Genomic DNA, 17,336 nt, shown 5'->3' with positions numbered 1-17,336 from the left:
ACAGCAGCTGTGTGTGACATCACTAAAGGCTCAGTCAGTCACCTGCTTCCTCTTTCTCATTAATATGATCCAGCCTTACAGTTCTAGACAGGCTACTGATTGGTGCAGGCAGATGTTTTTTTGACAAACCCATTCATACACTAATACACGGTTATTGGATTTCTATGCATCATACGTACATTCTTACAAAGTCAATACTAGCAACCTCACTAAGCCCAACTAACCACGAGTACTGTAAGCCTACTAAAATGTTACCATTGAGAGTAAAAAGAGCACGTCAGGTCACTCAATGAGAATGTAAAAGTGCTTTTAGGTCGTAAAGAAAACAAATAAACTATTGGACTCTTATTACCCTTGGCAGTAGCAGAATGAATGAGTTAATATGTAGTCATTGTGCTGGCTAAATATACTCCTTACAGCCCTCTAACTTACATCAATGGGCTATTCCAAGGTAATGATCAGGATTCTGTGAACCATTTGCGCAAAATATGGAATGGTGTAAAAATGGGTCTGGGAAGCAGGTGCCAGCCAGCCATTCACAAAGTCATAACCTGTCCATATGGTTCCTAGAGAAAAAAAATATCTCATTCCCCCCATTCCTGCGTTACCACAAAGACCTGGCGATGGAAGGGGATAATGCCATTCTTCTTATTCCAGTCTCTTCTCAGAACTTGCTGTGCTTGGAGGGTATAGGAGAGTTAACACTGACTCTAGCTATAGCTAGGTTTCCATACAATTGGTGAGATCTTCATGCGAATATTCTATATCTACATATATCTACATTAAAACAATATGCACATTTTCCCACCAGAGATGTGTTTTTATCTAATTGACTTGTTGCGGGTAAAAGGCTGGGCGTGATGACATAGTGCACATAAAAATAACTTTTGCGGTTAAATTCCCACATACCGATTTAAAAAAGATCTAATTTAAATGAGTTTCCAACCAACTCTACTGATGAACGTGTCCACTCTGATCTTGGGATGAGTGCTCTAGCCAACAACTTGTTCATTCAACAAGGTCAAATCATGATGTCAGTGATCTTTAGGTCAGAAAGTTGGAGTTCTAGAAAGATGCCAGAGTTTCCGACTTGGAATTCCGAGTTGGATGACCGTTCAAAAGGATTTTTCCCAGTCTGAGCTCGTGTTTTACCGAGTTCCCAGTTGTCTTGAACGCACTGTAGTCGGAGATTTCCAAGTTCCCAGTTGTTTTGAGCACGGCATCAGATCCAGACTCATTGCGGAGAAGAAACTAACTTCTGTGGGTGTGGCGTAGCGTTTGAGCAAGGAGTTTGGGTAGCCAGGCAAATCTAGCTCATCACCGTGCACTTTCACCACCCTGTGAAGTTCATCATAACTGACTTCCTCTGTAGCCTTGTAGTGGCAGGACCACACAACTCATTGCGTGACTCCAAGTTTACTTTGATTAGATTATTATATCAATATTTGCGCATAAACTTGTTTCCACCCCCATTTCTCTCATAATACGTTTTACAGACACAAAAAGTTCCCACCTTGTCTAGCGTATTTTGTTTTACCGACAAATTCGCTGTTTCCATCAGGCCTGTTGTGAATGTACTTTTCTCGCATAAAAAGGTTGGATGGAAACCTTGTTTGTAAAAAGAAATTAGAGAGGAATGTTTGGTCATGTTAAAAGATTACCTGAAGATGAATCTAAAAATGTACTATTGCGTTCAGGACTTTTAATTATGGCTGTGACGATACCAGTATGGCAATAATTTTTCCATGATACCATTTTTTTTACGCTAAGCAGGCCAAACTCTTTGGTCCTTTAAAATCCTGCTGTATATAAAATATTATGTGTTCTAGATTAGAAAATAAATAAATATGACTGGATGACAGCATAATGATGTTTGTTTCCAACGTTAGGGCTGTTTTCCTAAAGAAGTTAAATCTGCTTTGTGTTTTGTTTCCTTGCCACGATACTAACGAGTATCGCGATACTGGTATCGCCCCCTGCCCTACTTTTAATGGAAAAAGTCATTCATCCATTTTGGAACAAGATGATTTAGGTAATGGACACAGGTTGAGAAACCGAAACCTGTCTCTGTGCTCTGTTACTGATGAATGTACTTCTAAAAGCTCATAAACCCTCTCCATGTCAAGCATTTTTCTTTCTCTTTCTCATTCTTTTCCCCTTCCATTCATGTCTATACTCTTTTTGTACAATTCACACCCACACCACATGACAGACAGCTAACCATGATCTACCATTGAAAACTTGGGGAAGAACAATTTATTGCTGGGATTTATTCATGGGTTGAAAAGCAGTAATAACAACACAAAATCAAAATGAATGTGCACAACGACTTGAGATTTGCTTAGAATGCGAACTGAACAAGACACAATCAAATATATGAAGTAATAAATAAATACAAAAAATATGTACTGCCAGCCCAAACTGTCATAGAAATGATAGGACTTCAAATGAAAACTGCACAATAAGAGGATAAACATAAAAGAACAGCAACAACCGAAAGGAACATAGACATCACAGTAAAAAAAACATAATCCAGGATCTGAGTAAGGTGCCAGTACTGGGTCTCAAAAATCCACCAGATTCTTTCTTTATTATCAGGTTTCGATTCACTGTTTTTATGTAAAAAACAACAAAAAAAAAAAAACAATCAACGTAATCCAAAATCAGGCCCTAGTACAATATCGATTGACTTCTCCCATTGGTCAAATATTCATGCGTTTTAGAAACACCATCCAAAAACACTAGATTTTCTAACTTATCAACATTTTCCTCCTCTCCTTACAAAAAAAGTACAGCATCGCTTTCTCCAGCCTTTCTCCAATAATCACTTTCTCAACATCAAAAAAAGGTTTGATTTTTGTAATGTATTGTAGTACACCGAGAAAATAAATCAGCTCAAATGATCTGTCTGTACAATACAAAAAAAAAATCGAATGTTATGTACAATATTGACCTGCAAAGGACGACGGCTATGATGCAATAACATATGTAAACATATTTGTTGTTTTGACACAGTTGACTGTGACAAGAGAAAAAAATGCAAAACTTTTTCACATTGGTTAAGTCTTCTTTAGCCACATTGTTTTCAATATTGTACCAAAAATCTCTCAGACATCATGACTTTGAATAAACCTCCACCCACTGAGAAATGGGACAAACAGAATGTAACAAACAGCTGAATCAGTGTTCTATGGAAAACGAAATAAACGGAAATAAAAATGCTATCAGGGATGTAATGTTCTATAAAGTATATAATACAAAAACATAGCATTTTGCCTGCTGCATCCACTCTAGTATGGTTGAATACCCTCTTGATTGTGGATGTCATGCATACTGTAGATTTCAAATCCTTATTTGAGACCGGTGGGGAAAAAGATGAAAAACAATTGAGATACATTACTGCACTACCATTCATTGAGCATTGACTGGTCAGCCCTGACAATGTCTCATTCCTCAAAAAGCATAGGGTGGAAGAAATACACCTTAGCCACCAGACACATACCTTCCCTCATATCAATGCTAGGCATAGAAATGGAAATATTTTATGCTAATTATGTTTTGTCTTTCAAACTGTATCTTTAACTGACCATTCGTTCTTATCTTCAGGTCCCTCACACAGATGCCAGCACCACGTCACATACATCTCACATGCATGCTCAGAATGGCCGAAATGATGGTTGTTTGTTTTGTTATTTTACAGGGTTACAATGGACAAGGTTGTTTACGCCAAGGATCACACATCTCTGACAGTCACTTGGGAGGGATAGCGAAGTAACAGTGAAGTATCTTACACTGCCCAACCTCTGGCAACGACTCCGGACAGAGCTCCGTCATCTCGTCACAACAAGGTCTCTTATAGTAGTGTCCCTATCAGTCTGTTTCTCTGTATGCTTACCATAGTGTGCTTTTAGGTCACAGTACATTTGAAAATGTTTAAACTTGGACTCATTCACTTTGAGTTCTCATGAGCAGATTTTGTTTTCCTTTTTGAATTACAGCTCCCAATATGGTACTGTCAAGCGTTTATTCCTATTTTCTCCAAACAGTTTTTAAATAATTTTTTTGTTTGCATTGGGAATGGTTGATTTTTTTCTATACATAGTATTCCTTGTCCTTGTCTTTCGGTCTCTTGCTGCTGGCTCCCTTGGCACCACTGCCCCCACTGGGCGTTTTATCTTTCACCACGGAGCCGTTGGTCTGTGCCGAGTTGCTGATGTAATTCCGTGTCTCGTCTACCTGGTAGGAGCCTTCGTCTCTGTTCCTGTACTTGTACATGGCGTAGAGGAGGATGAGGATGCAGAGTGCTGCGGCCGAGACGATGCCCACCACCATGCCTGTTGTGCTGCTGGATTCTCGTATCACCTCCGAGGCCCCAGGGGGCACCCGCCTTACGACGGGTACGGTGGGTAACGTGGCAGGCACCGTGCGTAGCATGGGCGAGGTGATGAGGGGCCCGCGGGGCTTGGTGCCGTCCAGGTCGAAGGACGTGGTCGGCAGAGGCAGCAGGACAATGTCCGGCTGTAGGGGTTTGATCACCTCGCGGTTGTCCATTTTCCCGGCGGGCAGTTTGGGCGGCATGCCATCCGAGGGGAGGGACGCCTCCGCTACAGTACCCCCGAGGTTGGGTAGAGGCGGGGTGGGTGTAGTCCTACCCGCCTCTGAGGCTTTGCTAGGCCTCAAGTCCTTGGCCTCCCACTTGGGCGCGAGAGCTTTGTAGCCACCTTCATAGGCCGACGTGGTCAAGATCTTATCTGTTACCAGGGAGAAGGTGGTGTAAAAATCTTCATCGTCAGTGGGGGGCAGGCTAGAGTCGAAAGCTTCGCCAGAGCCAAACCCCGATATCACCATTCCATCATCATCATCATCATCATCATCATCATCATCATCATCATCATCACCACCACCACCATCAAGACCATCATCACAATCATCGCTGCCTCGGTCCGACAAGCAAGGTACCCCCGCCTCAGTGGCCATGGGCAGGGACTCTTTGGTGGCCTCGATAATGGTGAGGACGGGGCGAAGGGTTGGGGGGAGGGGGATGAAAGGAGAATGGGTGGAGACAGGAGGGATGTCTATGGGATCCTCTACAAGTACGGGGATGACTAACTCCCCTCCTGCAAACAGAAACAGAAAAGAGACACGTTAGAGGACATGCATGACGTTCTGAATGCAGACAATAGCTAATCAATCAAACACCGGAAAGTAATTACATCAAACATAAAAAGCAAAGCTCAACAAAAAACAATCAAAAGGAAATCATATCAACATTAAAGAAAAATAATAAAGAACAGAAAATACTATACCAGTGCAAATTCAATGAAACCAGAACCAACCAAACAAGACCATAAACTGAAAAGAAACCATAGCCATAAAAATGTATACATTGCATCAAAAGGCTGCAAGGGATGTGCAAGGGTGAGCCAAAATATCAAACATACTTTTTACCACACCTAAAACTCCTACGCTTGAAGTTCAATAACAAGTGTACTCTTTTTGTGGACAGAGATATCATTATCGTTGCTGGCTCTGTAGCTCTGGAACCTATACACAAGGGTGTAACTGTATTGATTCTGTCTGGTCTAGCGTTGCTAGTGTCTGGCTGTCTGGATACAATATAAACTTGAGAAATACACTGACTGTACAAAATGTTCTTTCCATGACATAGATTGACCAAGTGAATCCAGGTGAAAGCTATGATCCCTTATTGATGTCACTTAAATCCACTTCAATCAGTGTAGATGAAGGGGATTTTTAATCCTTGAGACAATTGAGACATGGATTGTGTATGTGTGCCATTAAGAGGTCCAAGAGGCTTCTAAACAGCTTCTACCCCCAAGCCATAAGACTCCTGAACACCTAATCAAATGACTACCCAGACTATTTGCATTGCCACCCCTATTTACACCGTTGCTACTCTCTGTCGTTATCATCTATGCATAGTCACTTTAATAACTCTACCTACATGTACATATTACCTCAACTAACCTTGCCCCCGCACATTGACTCTGTACCGGTGCCCCCCTGTATATAGTCTCGCTATTGTTATTTTACTGCTGCTCTTTAATTGCTTGTTACGTTTATTTCTTATTCGTATTCGTATTTATTTAAACTGCATTGTTGGTTAGGGCTTGTCAGTAAGCATTTCACTGTAAGGTCTACACCTGTTGTATTCGGCGCATGTGACTAATACAATTTGATTTGATTTGACATGAAGAGGGTGAATGGGCAAGACTAAAGATTTAAGTGCCTTTGAATGGGGTATGGTAGTAGGTGCCAGGCGCACCGGTTTGAGTGTGTCAAGAACAGCAACGCTGCTGGGTTTTTCACGCTCAACAGTTTCCCGTGTGTATCAAGAACGGTCCACCACCTAAAGGCCATCCAGCCAACTTGACACAACTTATGAAAAAAAAAACACCCCCTTATGCCCTCAGAACAGTCTCAATTCGTCAGGGCATGGACTGTACAAGGTGTCGAAAGCATTCCTCAGTGATGCTGGCCCATGTTGACTCCAATGCTTCCGACACCTTGTACAGTCCATGCCCTGACGAATTGCGACTGTTCTGAGGGCATAAGGGGGTGCAACTCAATATTAGGAAGGAGTTCCTAATGTTTTGTACACTCAGTGTATGTTATAACTCAGGGGTGAGGAACTCCAGTCCTCGAGGGCCTGATTGGTGTCACACTTTTTTCCCATCCCTAGCAAACACAGCTGATTAATCAAATTGCATTCTAAACTGAAGATCATGATTAGGTGATTATTGGAGTCAGATGTCTTAGCTGGGGCAAAACTGTGACACCAATCAGGTCCTCGAGAACTGGAATTGCCCACCCCTGTTTTGACTAATAATGCTCAAGTTTTGCTGAAAGGCAAAGATAGCTTGCTCTATAGTCTTGTAGTTTTGTAGCTACTGACTTCTCTGCATTCCTAATATAAAGCAATGGGGCATCAGCATGAAGTGAGAAATTGCTATCCCACGTGGGTTTGGATTATTGGCCAATGTAAATAATAATGGAGATAGAGGTTAACCTTGTCGGGTTCCTCTAGGGTGCAGAGCCCAGGCTAAACTTTCTGCAGTTATTGTTAGGGTCTAATGAAATGAAACTGAGCAAAATATTTCTTCTTATATTCATGTTTTCTCTATGGTGACTTCAGTAGGCTCCCCCACAGACCCTAGCCCCTTGCCTTTTGACTTATCTTATACAGTTACCACAATGGCACAAAGTCACCTGACAGTTCAACAACAACAACTGAATGTTCTGTTTTTATTTATTGTCAAGTGTATTATATCAGTATCAGTTACTGTATGTGTGTTCTTGGCTAGTCTTGGAACATGGCAGTTTGCTATGTATCTATCATTTCTATTACCTTCTCTTGTCCTTTATTATATTATTTTACTATTAGGTTTGTTTCTAAAAAAATTCAAAAGTAACATTCAGATGTCGGTTGAATCTGCATAAACCTCTTGCCAAGGTGGCTAGCTTATACACTGCAAAGGCTCATCACAAACAGGGCACTAAAAGAAGATGCAAATCTCTAATAACAATAAAAATGATACAAAAGAAAACAAAAGGAAAAAAAATAAGTAAAGCAACGCAAACACAGTTAAGACAGTCAAACTGAGAGTTAGAGCAAACTTCTTCAACATTCACAAACTAAAGGCACAGATAGATTTATCCATAAGAAGGATTAGTACGTAGAAAGAGGTGAAATAAAGTCAGCTTGAAAAATCATAATAGAGCCTACAAAAAAATAGTTTTCAAAAGGAAGAAAGCATACCATCAATTTTGTAAACTTACATCAACAAATTGCCCGCATGATTTTGGCAGGAAGAAAACAATTTACAAAAGAAAGTTGTGTGAGAATGCTTTTGGACAAGTTAGGTTAGTTTCTTTTGAACAATTTTGATTAATTGAGTAAGTTATTTCTCTTTTAGACAGGATGGTACAGGGAGGAAACAACACATACATCCACACATCATGACATGAAAAATAATCTTCACCATTCTGTTCAGGATCTTTTTCTTTTGATATAGTCGTTTTTGTTTTTATAAAAAGAAAACTGTACATCTATAGATAAGTCTTGGCTTTGTGAGAGATAAGCTGCTTTTACGTAGCTTCTCCATAAATATCTACAGTCTGATTATTGAGCGTTTTTTTCTCCTTTAACTTGAACTTCGTTGTTCATTAGTTTTGAACGGATGGATCTTATCTTAACTTCTCTATGTAAAGGGGGTTGGGGGGGTGGGGGAGTGGGAGGGGGAGGGCGACCTATGAACAGACTAGGTAAAAAATGACATAGATGGGGGTGAATGTGTACGTCAGTTGCCATGTCCATGTAAAGGTGGCACGAAGCGGCCGGGCGGCATTAGAGCTTTTGGCTGTAAGGAAGGGATGGGGACATACAAACCATGAGCATGTACATGCCCATCTACAGAAGAGAACAGCACCTTCAACACAGTTTTTACAAACCCTAAGCTGCAACTTCTTTCTTTGCCATGCACAAATTAATAATCAATGAATTAATTCTAATCCAAATGTAATCAAAATGAATTGAATAACAGGAAAGAATATATCAGTGTAAGAACAGCTTTGAAACAATTTGAAACAGATAGTGGTGAGGATACTTGCATTTTGGAGTTTTCTTCTATTTTTTCTCAATAAAATGATTTCGTAATTTGTTATTGTAAAATGGGTCAGGTGTTTTGGGTAACCAATCAGAGCTGTGGATTTCCAACCACAGTCGACCAATCACAATCATTAAGAAAAAATGAAGAAATGTACTCAATAAGAATTAAAGTCTTCATAACATTATCAATAGTACTTCTAAGCTAATTATCAGATTGTTAAAGAGTTAATTTGGAGCAATTTCAGTAATTAACATAGATATCCACATATATGTATATTTACATATGTGTACAAACAGACAAATAAAAAAAACAATTGTCAAGCAAGAAATTCAAAGCATAAAAAATTCTCACACACTATCAAAGATGAACAACCAGAAAGCACACACTGAGGTAGACGTAGAGAGGAGGGACAGTTCGTAGGGGAAATTGTCACCACCTTCATATAGTAACTAATAATAATAACATTATTATTAGTTATTTCTTTATGAAATACATATCTGTTGTTAGTATTTTTAAAACACAAAACAGGCGTGCAATCTGGGTGTACGTCAGAGAGAGGTTAGGTAATATTGGACACTTTATATTTTTGTTGTTTTTACCATTAGATTCATGGTTAGTGCATGCTTTAAGTAAGTTGCATTTAGGGAGAGTAATATACAGTAACAGTACAGCAAGCTGGGGGTCATGGTGTCAGGAGGGGGTTAAAGGTCACTAGAGGTCATTGTACCAAAGGCTGTAGGGTATATTGTTTTCAGGCAAAGAACCATTTACTATTATTTACATTAACCATCTGGTAGGAAGAAGGAAAACCATTGGTCATAGTCTTTACCTAATTAATCAACTTGGAAGTTAATTAATTAACGTCGGCTTTTATTAAATGTAGTTTAGTTCAGTTTTATGCTAATGCATAACCAACAGCCTTTGCTTGACAGATAAACAGTGTTCAGACGAAGTTCCACAAGAGGGCACAAGGAGATGGGGCTATCCATACCCCATGGGGACAAGAACATTTCTTTGCTTTTGGCTCTGGAACAGTTCTCTGAGAGACGTGAGTGGATAAAATGGTATATTTATGTTTATCACTATGAAAGAGAGCTTTGGTATCTTTAGTGTTATTGGTTGGTACTTGCCTTAGGATGTCAATGTGCACGTCACGTTATTTAGCCAACAACATACAGGGTCCGTGGATCACCGCCAAGCCCAGGTGTGTAGTCTAGAGACAATGTACTCTGCTCTGTACACCAATTCAGCGTTTCTGTTGCCATTGTGTGGCTATGGTAATGTTTTAATCAGGAATCGGCTACCTGCCTTGTTAGATAAACAGTAGCATCGCTCACTAAGTGATTTCAGAGTCTGTTTATCTCCATCTACCCTGTATCGTCTTGGGCTTCTTTGCATCCGTACACTCACTCCTTCATTCCTGAACATCTAAAAGCTTTTGGCAATTGTTAGCTTTCCTGCTAGATCAACAAAACCTTTGCATCCCATCCGAAGGGAGCTGCCTGGGTGTGAGAGAGTGTGTGTGTGTGTTTGAGTTTCTGAGAGGTGTGTGTGGCTCTGGGAAGCAAAAGCCTGCCAGAGGACCTTGACGTTTTAGTAAACACTTTAATCCTCTGCGTTAGCTCTCTTACCAGCGCTGCACATTTCACAGTGTTTTACCTCAGCGCAAACACTGCACGTTCTAATGAGTTTGCTTAACGAGACGCCGTTCGTATTCGTTTTCTCAGCTAATGTCAAGACGGAGGGGCTTTGTGCTAAGCCTACAGTGTACACTTCAGCAGACCTGGAGGTACACTAGTTAGTGTTTTCTTTCTCTTTTTCTCGCTCTCTTTCTTTCTCCCATGGTGATAAAGTCTCGAGACTAAACAGGGAAGCAGCATGATGCAAGAACATTCTGACGTCATCCCATAAACAAAGTGTTCCTTCAGACAGACGAACGCTGATGTAGGATGCGTCAGACTAGACGGGGCAAAAGCAGATTGAAGAAAACCGTCCTCAACCTCACTAAATCAACTCAAATGTTATTGGTCACGTACACATACATCCACCTGGACATCCGGAGGGAACCAGGATGTTGATCAAAATCTCAGAGCTGCAGTAACTGTCCTCCTCAAGTTTCAAGTTTTATTAGCCGTATGTCCAGGATACACGTGGTAGTTGGAGTTGTCAAACCGGTGAGCAGCTGCTCTTGCAACCCTTCTCACGAAGCCACACCCATCCCACTCACGTGACAAGTTCAGAGCGAGAAAGTGTAGGCTATATAGAAATAATTACACTAAAATTGAAAAATCACAAACAAAATAGTGAGGATTTCTATCAGCCTAATCAAGGTGTAGATTACATCTCACATACCAGTGTTCAAACTTGTAAACAGGGCTGCATGGGATTTCTGTTAATGTGGCAATGTCGGCTTTAGGTGTAATGCCAGGAGCAACTCCACCTCCGACACCGCCAAAACAACTGCTATGCGGATGTCGGATAAAGCGGATCTGATTGAATCGAGCCCTTACTGTCAGAGTTTTAAAATGGATATACAGCACCTGGGCTTATTATAACATACAGGTACATCGGGGGAAGTCTGAGCTTTCTACCAAGCATTAACTTAAAAGTTAATCTTTTCCGCTTGAGGGAAATCTCAGCAGCATACATTTAAGAGAAGATTGACAGCTTGTCAGAATACAGACAGCAAGAAGACTTCACCAGGTTGTGAGGAAGCACCAATGTCCTACTCTACAGGGGTGGGGGGGACTTCTTTTTCAGGGGGGTGTACCTTATCCGGGCGTGTGGGTGGCACGTGCCAGATAACCCAGGGGAGAGATTTTCTTTTCAGGGGGGTGTCCTCCTGCCCTATCCCTTAATGGCAGATAGCTAGGATGTTTTTTTGTCAGATTGTGCTGTCCTTTGTAGGACAGTGTGGCAGGCTGGCTGGGTGCACTCCGGCCTATTAAATTGGCATCCTCCAGCCAGCCACCGTGTTGTAAAGCAGCAAAGCAAGTCCCCTGACGGCCGGTCGATTTGTCGAAGGGCCATTAAGCTCACCTCACCGCTCCGATGACATGTCAGCTGAATAACCTTTAAACTGATCTGTGGCCTGTGTCGAAGTGACAGTCAGTCCGATGGGGCCTGACGACGGCAGCTCCAGCCAGCCAAGGGCCACCGTAATGCCACTAGGCGGGGGAGAGGGAGAGAGAGTCACTGATCCATCCCGCTCACAGTTCACTCTCTCCTCATCGCGCCCGTCGCCCGCCTGACGCCCCCGCTTCGTCCTGGTCCTTCATATCATCAGCACTACCATCAGCGCTACGATAAAGAAATCATGGGCTACATCGCTCCCGATCTAACACAGCCTCCTCAATGGCTTCTCCTTCCCTGTTTCCCTGCTGCCTCATGTGTTAAAGAGACATGCAGAATTAGGTTAGTCCTCCATTAGATCGCTGGGCCTATTCATCGTCGTTGATACGCTAATCTAATGGCTCACGCGGTTACATTTCATAAGATTTTATTACATGTCGTTTCTCCTTCTGCTGGATGGCTGTCCTGTGTCCTCGTTTTATGAGACTGAAAGTGGCGCTGTGAACTCTCTATTGTACCTGTCGACCTGCCACTCTGCTCTTTGGGTTATTTGAAAAAGAATGTACAATGTCGCCAATGTTGCACTGGATAAAAACCTCAGCTAAGTGACTAAAATGTAAATGTGCAATGTAATGATTGGCCGAATTGGTTAGGGTAACCAACGTGATTGATCATCAGCAGCATCTTTTGTAACGATGACCACTCACAAGAGACTTGACCAGCATGGGGATTTCCTGGTTGATCAGTCCCTTTGTCAACTACTGAAGGGGCTAACATCTATCGTAGATTTAGCTGTCTAAACGAGGGTTGATAAGAAAGTAAGTTAGGGGAAGTGTCCTTAATTGTGTTGTCATCTACTTATCGAACCGGTACAGTGCACAACTGTAGTTCTTGAAATGGAGTCAGCCCCAGGTGTAGAATATTCTGTTCTTGTCACCTTCTTGTGGAACTCTCTCAGGATCAGAGGGTAGTTTCAGGTTGACAGTTTTAAAACATAGACAAAACAATCACAGACAAACAGTAAGGACAGACACAACAGGTTGGCAGACATACACAGACAAACACAGACACAGAAACAAGACCAGAAGCATGAGGGGCGACAGTGGCTGGGGTTTAAACCACCACTGTTGCCCCTAAACACATAACACCAGTGGGCAGGGCCGGGCAGGGTTAGCCTGAGAGCAAAGATATGGGTGGAATTAGAAGCATAGAAAATGGCTGCCAATCAAATTCACATGCATTAGCAGAAGGAGGAGGAGTCACCGAGAAAGTTACAGGAGTCTAGTCTACCGTACAGTCACGTACGTATGCATGCTACAAATGCCTTCTACTAGGAGCAACAGATATAGAATAGAAAAACAGATATACTTTGTGGCAATAAAATTATTTTTATGCCATCTGCATTCAAAACAGACATGTATATGCAGAAAGGCTGAGAGAAAGAAGGCGGGGTTGGATGGGGTTGGGTTGGGGTCGGGGTAGGATGTTGTGGGGGCGGGAGTCATTCTTTCACACACAACTTTCTTGAGACAGAATGGGGTTGCCTGCACAAGGCCCAAAAAAGGATGATGGCAAGAAAATATTTTGTTGCCTTTCATTTCCTGTGTTGTAAATCGAAAATGGGGGATGTTTGAGAATCAGTCTTCAATGGCGCAAAAAAAACATAAACAAGAAGATGAGTAGGAGAACTGTTCCTTTTTTTCAACCACCAAAATATCATGCGGCACAAGATGAGGCAAAACGGAGGGAGCAGCTCTATCCTGGTAGATGGACGGATGAGGGCACCAAGATAAACAAATAAATGAGTCCGGACAACTCAAATCATAACAAATGAAACAGTAAGTCAGAAAAGGGTACAGCGGAGGAGAGAGGTCCAGAATGCGCTTCACCATGGAAAATTAAAAGATTCAAATGAAAAAGAAACAAAACAAATAAAAAACAATGTCATGCAACTGTTAACAAAACCGGAAGCAGGGGATCAGAATGAGGACATGAATTTCTGTGTCAACATGGTGAGAGGTATGTATGTATGACTGTGTATGACTAAATGTAGTTTAATATTATCATCACTATATGAGGGGGGGGTACCAAGTTGATTAAATTCTGACTAAAAAGTTCATAGTATACTGTAGTTACTGACTTACTAACATTTTTGCTTTTGAGAAAACTTGGGTTTTAAGTTTTAACGTTACACTTTTAAATTGTTCAAGCTGTCAGCCATGTCCATTTCATATCTTTCAGGGTAAATACAGATGTTGTGACTCCATGACACAAGATAACATAAAGTTATCGTATGCGTGGCTTTGCAGAGGAAATTACTTTTTCCCGACAATAGTCAAATCAAAAAGACCATGTACAAAAAAAAGATAACATTCCTGCTAAAAAACCTTAAGCACAATTTCCACGCAACGAATGTTACAAGAAAACTACAATATGACAAAGCTCTAGAGATTATAAACTGTGGAATTACTTCCTTATCCCTGTGCACATATACAGAAACCTATCTCAAACCTAAATATATAAATAAATAAGCAGAATCGTCGATCCATGATCTTCTACCAGGAATAACAGAATAGGCGAATACAGCATTTCAAATGGTCTTAATGGAATCTGCTTCACATTGTGCTCGGTGAAAAGTGGACATATGTTTCGTAATTAGCCCGGGCATATTTAGGCAGATTAGTGGGGCATTAATTAGTGTTCTATGATGGCATTTTGAAGGACAGCCCAGTAATTAAAACGATTTTGCTCGCTAGTGAATGACTGCCACAGGGCTTCAGGGGAGGAGAGAGGGGGAAGAGGTCATTCACACCATAGATATACACTCACTGGAAAGTTTACTAGGTACACCCATCTAGTACAGGGTTGGACCCCCCTTTGCCTCCAGAACAGCCTGAATTATCCGGGGGCATTCTACATGGTATTGGTAACATTCTACAGGGATGTTGGTCCATGCTGATGCGATGGCATTAAGTAGTTGCTGCAGATTCATGCTGCGAACTGCCCGTTCCATCTCAGCCCAAAGATGCTCTATTTGGTTGAGGTCTGGGGACGGCGCAGGCCACTCAAGTAAACTGAACTCACTGTCATGTTCCAGGCGATGTTTTTCCACTTCTCAGTTGCCCAGTGTTGGTGATCGCGTGCCGACTGGTGCCGCTTCTTCTTGTTTTTAGCTGATCGGAATGGAACCCACTGCAATAGCCCATCCGTGACAAGGATCGACAAGTTGTGCATTCCCGAGATGCGTTTCCGAGATGTTCTGAGACATTATTTGTGTGATTGTGGCCCCGCCTGTTAGCTTGCACGATTCTTGCCATTCTCCTTCAACCTCTCATCAACGAGCTGTTTTCACCCACAGGACTGCCGCTGACTGGATGTTTTTTGGTTTGTCGCACCATTCTCAGTAAACCCTAGTAATTTCTATTTCTGTGCTGGTTCACCCACTGAAGCAGACAGTATTAGTTAGTAGTTATTCATTCTCAGGAGCAATAGGAGTCCATCTGGGTTTATTATCAGACAACACAACTGGCTAAGCTCTGTTGGGTACATGATTGACAGCTTGATATGAATATTAACATGCATAAAACCCTAAAACCAAGTCGTCTCAAAACAAGTGACTTTTTTCCATTTAAAACACACTTAATTATCACCACTGGTGTAATGTGTTATGATTATTTCACACTACTGTAGAGGGAAGTGAGAGTTAGTGCCTTCAGAAAGTATTCATACCCCTTGACTTGTTCCACATTTTGTTGTGTTACAGCCTGAATTCAAAATTGATCCAAAAATAAATAAATGGACAAATTGGGAAAAATATTTTTTGACATTTTTGCAAATGTATTGAAAATAAATATCTCATTTATTTAAGTATTCACACCCCTGTGCTATGACACTCCAAATTGAGCTGGCTATCCGACCAAACCCAAGCAACCGGTATTGTGAATACTTATGTAAATGAGATGTTTCTGTATTTAATTTTTTATACGTTTGCAAAAATGTCTAAAAACATATTTTCACTTTGTCATTATGGGGTACTGTGTGAAGATTGGTAGAAATGATAATATGTATTTAATCAATTTTGAATTCACGCTGTAACACAACAAAATGTGGAATAAGTCAATTCATATTTTCTAAATTCCCTGTACATCTCACTTTAACCTGGTGTCAAAACTATATGTGTTATAGGAGGGGAGAGAGAAGAACGATGCGCACAGAAATTCGAGGATATCTGTTCTCTATTAGAATGTTTCAGGTAAGGCAAGCCTCCGACGTATAAGGAAACAAAGGAACAAACAGGAGAACGAGAGAGGAGGAGGACTGGGTCCGTTGCAGTTAGTCTGCCACACATCACAGTATCTATGCTGAAAGCATTTTGTTCTTCGAAAAATAGACCTCAAAATGTATCCTTTGTGGAGAAGACGCACACACACGCACAGCAAGAAACATGTCAACCATATAAAACAGGACAGATACATTTTGAAGCATCAGTTTGGACAGGTGAACATGGAGCTTGATACTAATTTTGTACTTTTTGATTGAAAGTTTGCTCTCTTGAATGCTGAGAGAACAAAATTAGTATTAACTGTTTTTACCATGTTAACGACCAAAGGCCCCATAGCTAAGTGTAACTTAAATTAGAGACTATACTAAAACTATATCACTGACTATAGGCTATCACGCTATACTATATGTGGGTGTGTCTAGAACTATGTATATATGCAGTTACTTACAGTTTGGAGCCTAAACATAACTTCAAACTTTTCTACAAAGGGCATGCTAAGGATATTATCTTACTTTCATCCAACTCCAAAGTGCTTAGAGCTCTTTCGACTTTCCATTTAGCTAAAACCTTAGACTCGTGCTACTGTGTCTCTTGGTGCTTTTAGGAAGTCTTTTGAAGTTACACTTTAGGCTCCCGTGGGACATGATGCTTAGAGGAGAACGATCCTCTTTTTGGTTTTGGTTGCAAATCAAAGTAAGAAAGAAAGAAAGACTGGTAGGTCTGAGCAAGCACAACTCGACACACCCATCCCACCTGCGTGTCCGGAATCACACTCCTCCAGATCCTCGTCGTCGCTGGAACACTCCGCCGACGATACTATGTCATCTGTCGTCTGCTGGTGGAAGGGAGACGCAGAGACACACAGAGACAAATAGAAAGAGAGAAGACATCAAAGAACGTGGTGAGACTGAACAGCACATTGAGTCACGAACACACACTGTGAATCACCACAAGTTAAAGATATCTGTATGGAAGCTGTTTTGAATCAGCCGAGCCGAGAAAATCTTAACAAAGTCGACAGTTCTCGATTTCCTTGTCCCAAATCGTTTATTCCGTCCATCCTCAACCCCAGGACGTGGGTGCTCATATTACACCATGACTCCCTAGTCGATCCTGGCCTGCGTTTCTCGGTTGTCATAGGAAAAAAATGCCGACACGCAAACAGCGAGCTGTTTTATTAGAGGGCACATTATTATGTGGAGAAACACCAAAAAAGAGGCGCAGAATATGGACCCGCAAATGGCTGGACAGACTTGAACTTTTAGGGTAATGATATCACTTTTTTAATAGAAAACCAGGTTGCTATAGGGGAGAGGCTATTTTATTCCAGCCTTTATCTTTTTGGTTTCTGT

General features: G+C 41.4%; 1 protein-coding gene across 1 annotated transcript in view; it reads right to left on the bottom strand.

Annotated features, from left to right (window-relative positions):
• Nucleotides 1-2,255: 2,255 nt before the first annotated feature.
• The window catches only part of LOC129817890 (neurexin-3b-beta-like), a 72,251-nt gene continuing 57,170 nt past the window's right edge, over nucleotides 2,256-17,336 (bottom strand). Inside the window, exons 6-7 of the mRNA XM_055873489.1 lie at nucleotides 16,738-16,819; nucleotides 2,256-5,117 (exon numbers count right to left, since the gene is read on the bottom strand). Of these exons, the coding sequence (XP_055729464.1) occupies nucleotides 4,093-5,117; nucleotides 16,738-16,819 (1,107 nt within the window). The 3' untranslated portion in view covers nucleotides 2,256-4,092. The remainder of the gene's footprint in view (nucleotides 5,118-16,737; nucleotides 16,820-17,336) is intronic.

The sequence above is a fragment of the Salvelinus fontinalis genome, chromosome 20 (assembly GCF_029448725.1).
Source record: "Salvelinus fontinalis isolate EN_2023a chromosome 20, ASM2944872v1, whole genome shotgun sequence".
Lineage (NCBI taxonomy): Eukaryota > Metazoa > Chordata > Actinopteri > Salmoniformes > Salmonidae > Salvelinus > Salvelinus fontinalis.
The sequence above is the reverse complement of the archived record's forward strand: the minus strand, read 5'-3'. Positions and strand labels throughout refer to the sequence as shown.